The sequence below is a fragment of the Seriola lalandi genome, unplaced genomic scaffold (genome assembly GCF_002814215.2).
Source record: "Seriola lalandi dorsalis isolate HSWRI2012SDOR001 ecotype SW California unplaced genomic scaffold, Sedor1 jcf7180002054534, whole genome shotgun sequence".
Lineage (NCBI taxonomy): Eukaryota > Metazoa > Chordata > Actinopteri > Carangiformes > Carangidae > Seriola > Seriola lalandi.
In genome coordinates this window covers 65,036-75,357 of record NW_019525087.1, presented here as the reverse complement: position 1 = coordinate 75,357, position 10,322 = coordinate 65,036, and the positions used below count along the sequence as shown (strand labels likewise).

The window sequence follows — 10,322 nt, the reverse complement described above, 5'->3', positions numbered from 1 at the left end:
AATTATTTGTTAAACTCTATATAAATTTAAAAAGTAAATTAGAAGTACGTTTTCTGAGTACCTCAGGCTTTGCAAATGACCAATGAAGCTGGACGGGATGCTGGAAACAAATCGGCGCTCTGTCATGATGCCTGTTTCAATGTTGTGGAACTCCAGACGAGTGTGGTCACCCACCATTTGGCCTGAAGACGGGGAGGGTGGAGGGGATGGGTTGAAAAGAAAGACAAAAAACGAAAAGAAAAGAGAACACTGTCTGACACTAACACAAGAGGGCTGATTTAAGGAGAAAATCCATCAATAGCAACCGTTACAAATGGTTTTTTTGTAACACAGCTACAAACTGATCAGTTTCTATGGCAACACACCACAGTATTTTGTAATATCACCGACAAGGAAACATTTTCAAAACATTTCTGCATGAACTGAGTTGATGTTGATAAGTACCTTCTGCTACATCATCGTCAACCGTTAGCTTGTAGGTTTTGCCACGACGCACCACACGCACTGTATGCCATTCATTATCATTGAGCTTTTGCCCGGCATACAGGGTCTCCGGTCCCTTGCCTGAGAAGAATGGTCAATCACAAAGTTAAAGACATCCCTATTCTAAAACCAAACCTTTGTTTTCCCGCCAGTCAGCCTGGAATCATCGGCAAATATTCTACATGCAGCTTAGTAGCTTTTCAGATAAGTTTTCAAACTAGTTCTTACCCCTTCGGAAAACAAAGGTTTGGTTTACTCAGTGAAATTTACAAAATACTTGACATCTGTGACATATGTAATTAGAATACACCTGACCACTATACTGCAGAACTGAGTCATGGCTCTTAAATAGTTAGAAAATAAAAGGGGCAATTACAGTTGGAAAAATTGCTTTTACTCATATTAGGCTTTTCAGAAATCTTGTGCTTTACTTCCTTTACTTCCTAACCCAAGTTTTTCCCTTTTCATGAGTTTCTCTGACCATGAAACATAAACTGAAAACATCACCAGTAAGTGAAGCCACATCTGCCTAGTTTTAAATGTCATTAACCTTTTTGAAACCAGTTTGAAATCTTTTTGATCTGTGACCTGTTGAAACACAACATCTATATTTTCTCAATAATTGAAGTAATTGAATAATTGTTGAATATGTGTGGTGCCCCCTTGTGGCCAATTGGAGCCACAGTTTTTAGAATGCTTCAAATCAATATGTGGAACTACAGGAGTAAGTTTTGTCTTAATAGGATTGATAGTTCCCAAGAAAGGTCACAATTCCTGTTTTGACTGCTAGCTACAGGAAGTTGTTCCTTTTTAACTTGCTTATTTTTTAGACAATCTAAAATCACTTTTGATCAAGATTCTTCATGTAACATTTTGGGCAGATTGGACTCAAAGCCTCGGAGGAGATTGAAAACGGGGTTTTCGGACATTTTGCCATTTTGCGAAAACAATGATAGCCAGACATAGGTGTGGCCTATATCATGAGATTCAGCTACATTCAGGGAACACGGATATATAAGGGTTTTTAAAGTGTTATTTAAAATGTGGGAGTTTATCCAGACATGTCATTTTTGGTGTCTGACATGTGTGCACCACCCTAAAAATTTCACTTAAATGGCTGTTACACTTTATGCTGGAGTACAACTTTAAAGGCTGCAGGCAGGTATGAATGGGGTCCAAGCCCCCAAGCCATTCGCACCAAAAGAACAAGTCGGACCTGCAGGTCCACTGGTGCTAGGCAAGTAGGACACATTCCACCAAAGTTGGAAGGTTTTTGCTGGGTCAAATTCTGTCAAAAAAGGCCACCTAGTGTCCAATATCCACCAAATAAGTCCATTTCGAATTTAACTTCAATAACTTTTCAGATATGGGCTGATATGCCCTTCTTACCACTCGAAAAATTAAAATAAATAAATGAATGAATGAATAAATACAGATGGCATGAAACTTAACTTTACAAAAATTTAGCTGTTGGTGATAAAAATTTTGAAAAATACTCACAAACTGTTTTGCTCAAGTGTATTGTGAAATATTTTGGTGAAATTTGCTTGAAATTTAGATGAAATAGGAAACGTTGTGCATACAGTAAGAATGACAGCAAGATGATGAATATCACTGCAGACTCACCGTTTACCCAACACAAAAAATGTTTGAAAACACTTAATATCTACTATCTAGAGAATGTGTTTATCAGTTTTGGTAGCATTTCAATGAAGACTTATGGAGATCTAAATGTTAATTAATTTTGCATATTTCAAAAAATATAGTCATGAACTTCTGAATCAACCATAGGTAGCAAACTTTCATCATCATTCAATGGCTGTGCTGAAAAAAATCTCAGCTCTGTGGGATATACAGGTGATTTATTAAGATTTTTTGGCGTTTGGAAGGTGGAATGTGTAGAAATTCAGATTGTTTGTAACAAGTCACGCCCACTTTAATCAATCATTACCTAAATTTATGCATGCACAGAATGATGACCGTAGATCTTGCAAACTGAAATTTATATAGATCAATGCAGCCATTTATAGGATATGACCTTTTCGCATTTGGATATTACAAGAACCCTAACCCTAACCCTAACCCTAGTGTCTGAAAGCATACACCCAATTTGATTACAATAGCTTTAGCCAATTTTGATTTATGAGCATTTATGATCATAATGACAAAGGTTTAAAATTTGTTTTATTTGAAAACAGATTGTCATATCCACATTGTTTTGGTAATGTTCTGTCTATGGATGATGTAGATGAAATTTCATTAGAATTGGATGATGGCCTTGCACTACCTAGTTTTGGGATAAGGTAAAAAAAATTTGAAAATAGCTGGAAAATTAGGAATTTTTAGAGCACAAAACTAATTACAATGAGGGAACTGTCATGTGCTAAGAATTTGAATATTGGAGATTTGACCTTGAAGAGTCTGAGACTTTGTTTTGGAAATAGAGCAGAATTCAGACTATCATGTTCGATGTTGATGAGGTTTCATAGATTTGAGCTGCTGTCATGAAATAAGAAAAAGAGAAATTTAAAACTTCCAGTTGAAAGATGAAGACCACATGCTTGATAGCACAAGTGGGGGTTAAATCCTCATGCTTGAGATTGAGGAACTAAAAGTCAAAACACACCACTGCCGAACACTGTGTGTAAAAGCACCCATCCCTATTATTTTCTTATGTTCAACTCCCACACAGGAGACAGCTAGCCATGTGCTGGCACACACCCACGCACCGGTACGCAACACTTAAACACCACTGTTCTACTTGGCTTCTGTACTAGCTCTACTTTCTTCTCCGCACCTCTTGCTGGCTCTGTCGCTGTATCTCATGAGTGTACAAAGGATGAGGAGAGACTACTTGTTGAGGTCGAGAAAGATGAAGAGCTGTACAACCCACAATCATGTTATCACAAAGACAAATGCAAGAAAGATGTTGCCTGGTGAGGCACAGCTCTGGAGCAGTGCACATGCGCTGTGTGAGGTCCTGGTGCTGTTGCACGCTGCAGCTAAATGCTTTCTATTGGTGCTAGGGGTGGAACTGGATATGTGTTGAATCATGCGCTGTGATGCTGTGGCGGTGCTGAGCTTTCAGCTAACTGAAATTACTAGGAGAAAAAAACCTAGAAAATTGTTGATACAAAGGATTAATTATGGGATGAATTGGCATTGCCAGTTTTGTCATTTTTATGTGTGTTGTTTGTAAAGTGTGATCCATATTGATAACCAAATATCAGACATTTGGACCTGGAGGTTGGGGGTTTGGGAACAGGCCATGGTTGAAAATGGATGGTATATACAATCTGCTGATACCTTGTTAACACTGGGTTTTACACAGAGCCAACAGAGGTCATTAGCATGTTAGGGTTTGAACCATAGACTGTATATAAAAATGGACGTTGACTCCGGGTCTGGAAAATGAAGCAAATGTGGAAATGCCTTAAACTTGCATTTTATTGAATGACCATCAGGGGGCCACTCCACTAGTTGCAAAAAGAAGTTTGATTGTATTGAAGTCTATGGGAAAATGACCCTACCTCTCACTTGATTTATTATGTCAGTAAACACTTTTCTAGTGTGTTTATAGTCTATTTTGAAGTCTTCTTCAATACAACATGATGTTCATTTTTTGTGGAGAAGGGAGACTGCATGGACATCCTTAACTCTCAAATGGGCTGTGATGATGATGCTAGAAAACCTCTCCCAGTCCAGCTTCCTCTGATGAAATGACAGATTAACTGTTTATAAGTTTGTTTATTATTCTCTGTCTTCAGTATTCACAGGTTCAGTTTCTTACCTGCAACTTCATTTCTGCTGTTGTTGACAGGGGATGGTAGCAATACTTTTAAGAAAAGAATTTATAAATATTAAACTGTGATTAAGTGATGGATTCAACTTGAGCACTGTCACCACCTCCACAAATGACAGTATGATTTTTGATCCTTCATTGTCAGTGCTGTCAGACAGCAACATTTACACATTTATAGTATTTATGTTATTGATTAAAGCTAACACAGAAATAGCCACACAATGCTGTGCAGTGCTGTGTTACCATTGTGAAAATTCATACCAGATGTGTTCTATAAAAACCATCAACAAAGTTAAAGCAAGAGCTTCATAAATAACTTTATTGCACATTAAAAACTACATACATTTTAAGAATTTACAACACTGGAACCATGCATAAAAGAATGTAATAAATGGATTAATGAAATATTGCAGATTTAAACTATTTAACTATTCAACTATTTAAAATAAAAAAAAAAAAAAATAAAATAAAAAAAAATATATATATATATATATATATATGTATATATATATATATAGTTGTGGATGCAGTTAAAGCTTAATTGTCATATGTTAAGTTTGCTGATGTTGGGCTTTAATGGACTCAGTTCAGAACAGTTTAGAATATAATTTCCCCTGGTCGTGACTTGAACTAACTCATGCAAAAATAGCACGAGTGTCTAACCTTATGTGATGTGATGTACAAAGCTGCCACCTAAATAATGAACATATGAGGCCATAACACTGTCCACAGACTTACTAGCCCTGTCATCCTTCCGCAGTTTGGCACCTGCATCCACCTGCATCTCTAGGTGATGCCAGAGAAGATCTTCATGTGTGGACACTGCAGGTTGAGGTGGTCCAGGTTCTCCTTCATTGCTGCCAGAGACACCCTCTGTCCTCAAAGATCCAGGCCCTGGCTGGATGGAAGAAACATTGTAATAGTGAGAAATGTGTCATATTGTAGACTATAGAGAAAAGAAGCAGCACTCTGATTAGATATCTGAAAATACATTATTCCCTCGGCTTAGTTGTAATAAACAGTCTGCTGAACCGTTTTACATTAAATAACAATAGAATAGAAACTAATACTCAGTTTGGTGTCATTGTGCAGGTGCATGTGTCATGATGGTTCTCAGCTCTCAGTCATGTTCTTTATTCTGACCGAGACAGAATCATTCCAACAGCTGTTTTTACTCCTGTCATCAATAATGAAATGAACTAGAGCTGAAAACTATCCGACTAACACTGAAACATACTTAAAATGAACAAACACGAGACACACGTGCACTGCTCTGCTCTTTAACAGCACGTCCAGACACGACAGTTAACTGTAATAATGTTGTTGTTTAGTGACCGTGACTTACTGACATTGACAACCCGCTGTCACTATTAACAATAAGTTCAGTAACATCACCTTAGCTTTGCAGAACTAATTTTAAAAACACGTTATAACATGTTTTCCCTTGGTCTATGGTTTTAATACAAGTGGTTACACCACACAGTTAGCTTACACACAGTAACTTCAGCTACATTAACATTACAAGGTTTCTCCTCATATATGTGATATTTACCAAATGTGGACATGTATGCAATTAGCTACTAAGATTATTTTAAAAATAAGATAGAAAGTTTACCTCGATTTATGAATGCTAACTGTGTTAGCATCGACTTTGTACCGCGTATCCAGAAGCCTGTTACAGTCAGGTAGCCGGTGTAAGTGGGCGTGCAGTGTCCTCGGTTCTCATGGGTCAGATCCACCCTTTCAACCACATATAGGTTTCTTCTGGTTTCAAAAAACCAAGATGGTGATGGCAAAAGGCAATCTCCTCCTGGCTTAAAAAGCGCTTGCTCACAAACCAACGGATGACATCCCAGTGGGTTGCCACTCGGGTTGAACTTCGCACCTTCAGGGTTGTGATGGTGTTTATTAAGCATTATAGCAAGTGTGAGAATTCTTCCATAAAAAGACATGAAATGCCAGTAGAGGGACTCAAAGGCCACAGCACGTGGTTATTACTCTTTACACAAATGCACCAACAGAGGGCATTCCATGACATATCACTGTTTTACTTAAAGGTAAATGTAATATCTGTGAACTCTAATGTTTTGACGAATTGATACACAATTACATAACAAGCCTGCAAAAAAAAACAAAAACACATATGACTACTACTATTCTTATGAGCACTGATATCCATGATGAAAATCGTTACGTTTAGAAAGATGTACTAATGCTTGTTGAAAAATGAAATCCATCTTTAGAAAACTGAATATTAGAGAACTGGGTCTTTGGATTTTGAAACTGGTGAAAATAAATGTTGAATATCTGAATTCAATCTGCTGATTACTTTATTGGGATTTACACGGAGGCAACAGAGGTTGCGGGCATTTCTGATGACACTTAGAAAACAATTCATACTCTGGACAGTAATACATTGAGTTGAACGTGGGGTACAAACTCAGCACCTCCAGGTTTGTGACAGGGTTGTTAACCATTGATGTTAACCACTACTCGATGGAGGATGCTGTAGCAGGTATGCTACAGACTGATGCTGCAGCTGAGTCGTGGAAGCTGCTGGTCAGACTAATACCGAATTGCTCATTCGTTAATTCCATTCCATTATTTCAGTGAAGGCAAGTCAATAGTCAGCAACAACAAGAGTGGATGAAAGACAAGGAGAGGAAGACAATACACAGACAGAATCATAAAATCAAGGTCACAAGCACAAAAGCATCAGGAGAGAAAGATGATAGAGAGAGAACCGACATGGAGGTAGAACACAATAGAGAGAGAGGTGAGCAGTTCACACACTACACTGCATCAACTACATCTTAAGATTTGAATATCTTTAAGATTTGTTTAGGGTACATGCTATAATTATGTGTTCATTTGGTGAGAGAGTGTGAGAGAGAGATGTAAAGTCACTAACAGAGTCAAACCACAGAGGGAGAGAGAGAGAGAGAGAGAGAGCAGAGGTAACAGCAAAAGAAGAGAGACCACAAACAAGAGCAGAGGGAAATGTTCTAGAGAGGTGAGCAGTGAAGGTCCGTCCACTGAATCATCTTAATAACTATCTATTCTTTTTTTGTGAACAATGAAAGAAAGGTTTTGACTTGAAATTGAACTGTGTGTGTGGGTGAAAGAAAGAGAGAGAGAGAGAGAGAGAGAGAGAGAGAGAGAGAGAGAGAGAGAGAGAGAGAGAAAGAAATATAGATGTAATAATGCTGAAGTTCTCTCAAGGACCTATTGTGGTCCCCAGACCCTACTTTGAGAACTTAGGCTCTCAGAATTCATCTCAAATTGTTGAAAGTCAAACCAAGGCGAGGATTCCCCCGGACCGCCCTACAGAGGTCTGGGCTATGCCCCCATTGTCTTGAAATCCTAGCAGCCCCCCCTGGCTCGAGCTCTGTTTGACGCATGACACAAACCAGCAGATGCTCCTCCACCAGGCCCTCCGGTTACAGGTCAACCTACCTGCTTTGTCTCCCAGAACTGCCAGAAAATGTCCACAGATGTGGAAAGAATTGTTGCAGCTAACATCATAACTCCATGCTGCAGCACAGGGAAGCATATATTTTGCAAGAGGGGGGTCCTGCACTTTGCCAGACACATCTGGAATGACATCTGTGCAGTGGCTGATGTCACTCAAACTAGTGCAGCAGAGTTTTTATCCCTAATTGCTGTCTCTGGTACCCAGATCCACACAGACAGGATCAAGGTTTCATCCCTTGTGGAGAGTAAACTCTCTTAATAACTCAAGTATATTGTTTTCCTTTTTGCCGGGAGGATGTAGCAATACCAAGTATTTTCTTTCTTTTTTATACAGTATTTGTGAATATTTTAACTTTTATTTTATTTATCATTTATTTTGCATTTTTATTTATGTACATGATCTGTTCTGACTCTGTGTTTGAATAAAAACTTTCATAAAATCAATTGCTACATGCTACAATTAAGTTCTTACATTTATTATCTCTTTATATGCTACACAAATAATAACAAACAAATATGCTATGGAATTTGTTTATTGTAATTTCATGTAATTAATATTACTGAATTACTATGAACAATATAATATATGTATACAATATATCACTGTCATACACAATATATTTACAGATATATACACCATATACAGTATATTTAATGCTGATTATAAGCAGATGTGAGTGTTGGCTGACAGGTCAATGTCATAGTCTACACTTTGGACTTCTTCAGGATTTTGCACACAAGTATGTCACCAAACTCACCCTCTGCTGACTCAGCTCCTCGGTGGATGGGGCAGCATCACCTGACAGACGGCCATGTCGATGGGGCTCATCTGGCCTCATGGTTCTGGTCTGTTCATCTGCTCTTCTAGAAACCAACCTTGACTGTGTACAAGCTCCACTTCCTGGACTTGTTGTTGTCATAGTGGCAGATCAGCCTTGACTCAGCACCTACAAGTTGACTGCCTAAAATGTATAGGAATAGTTATAACAAAACGTGCTGAATTGAGCTGTCATCTCTTCTCTTGGCTGGTCTGTTGATGTGGTGATTGTAGTCCAGGCCTTCCAGCATGGTTACAGCTGTGTGTACTGGAAGTGAGGAGCTGAAGAGCTTGTTCACATACATAGGCACATGATTTTGAGAGGACTTGAGTTCTGCAGTGGACCTGGAAACAATATACAGATATTTATCTTGTGGGAATCAGTACGTTGAACATAGACCGTAGCTCATGAACACAGATACTTGGATGTTTTAGCAGTGTATACCGAGAACAATCCACATGTCCTGAGCAAAAGCATTTACAATTGTATTGTGTATTGAGCAATGTACTGGCCAGCAAGACACCAAACCCAGTTCATACATGGTAACCAGTGAGAAACACTGAAGATATGTTCTAATACTTACAAAGAACTCATCATAGTATCAGCAGATGTCTTTGTTCCACATCTGTAATATTGAGCCGAACTTTTTGTCCTGTCTGGAAAATGAACAAAATACATTGATGGGATTTCAACTAAGGTTTATGATACAGTTTTTATCTACAGATCAATCAATAATCCAGAGATCATGAACTTACTGCATGAATGTTTGTGCTCAAGCTTCTGGACCCTGCCAGATGTCCAGAGTGGTGGATGCTCTGTCCTTGTATGTCCCTCTGTCTGGAGGACAAAAACAAGTCACAGAACACATATATAATAAGCCAGAATAATGTCCATTCATGATACTGGAAGTTAAGAATGTGGATTGGGAATGAACAGAGCTGATATTTGGGTATGTGCAACTGTAAAAATATCTAAGAAGAGAGGAATGAACCATGTCATATAGAATGCTGTTATTGCTGTTATTCTATTTGAAATAAAACAAAATGCCAGTGAAATATATAATGAAATAAATAAATACCATAATGAATGTATAAATTAGTTAATACCTGTGTTTTGAAGCAATCGGCTAGCTTTCAGTCAAAACAAATGACCCTAGATCATATTCACATAGAGGCTATGGTCAAAAGTCATAGGTCTACTTTTATTGAGGCAAGGTTTGCTGCCATTTAAAATTGATATGTAAGTTTCATTAGTATATACAGACTACTGGCAATAAAATGTTCCTGAATACTGGGCTTTGAAAGCAATAATACAACTGATAAATATTTTATTGAATTGATGTAAGTTGATCCCAGGGACTGGGACACCTTTATTTATTCATTTAATAACTTACTTCATAACCATATTTATTTAACTGGCTGGTAGATTTATTCATATTAATCTGACTGATTGATTGTTTTTAAGAATATAGGGAACTCCAGTTGTTTGAACATCAGCACACAAACTGCATCACATGACCTGGCCTCCACAGTCACCTGAGCTAAACCCATGGTGAGTTGGAAGCAGAGTGAAAGAAAAGCAGCCTACAGGTGCTCAACATCCAGTATATGAACTCCTGTAAGACTGTTGGAAACCATTCCAGGTGTTGACTTCATGAAGCTGGTGCGAGAATGAAGTGTGAGCACAGCCGTCATCAGAGCTAAAAGTGGTCAAAAATCTAAAATCAACAATATATTGCTTTTTTT

At 38.1% G+C, this 10,322-nt stretch overlaps 1 protein-coding gene across 1 annotated transcript in view; it reads right to left on the bottom strand.

Moving 5' to 3' along the window:
• Nucleotides 1-10,322, bottom strand: part of LOC111661088 (neurexin-3a) — a 129,856-nt gene that overhangs the window by 62,107 nt on the left and 57,427 nt on the right. Inside the window, 2 exon segments of the mRNA XM_087176135.1 lie at nucleotides 62-182; nucleotides 445-564. Of these exon segments, the coding sequence (XP_087032261.1) occupies nucleotides 62-182; nucleotides 445-564 (241 nt within the window).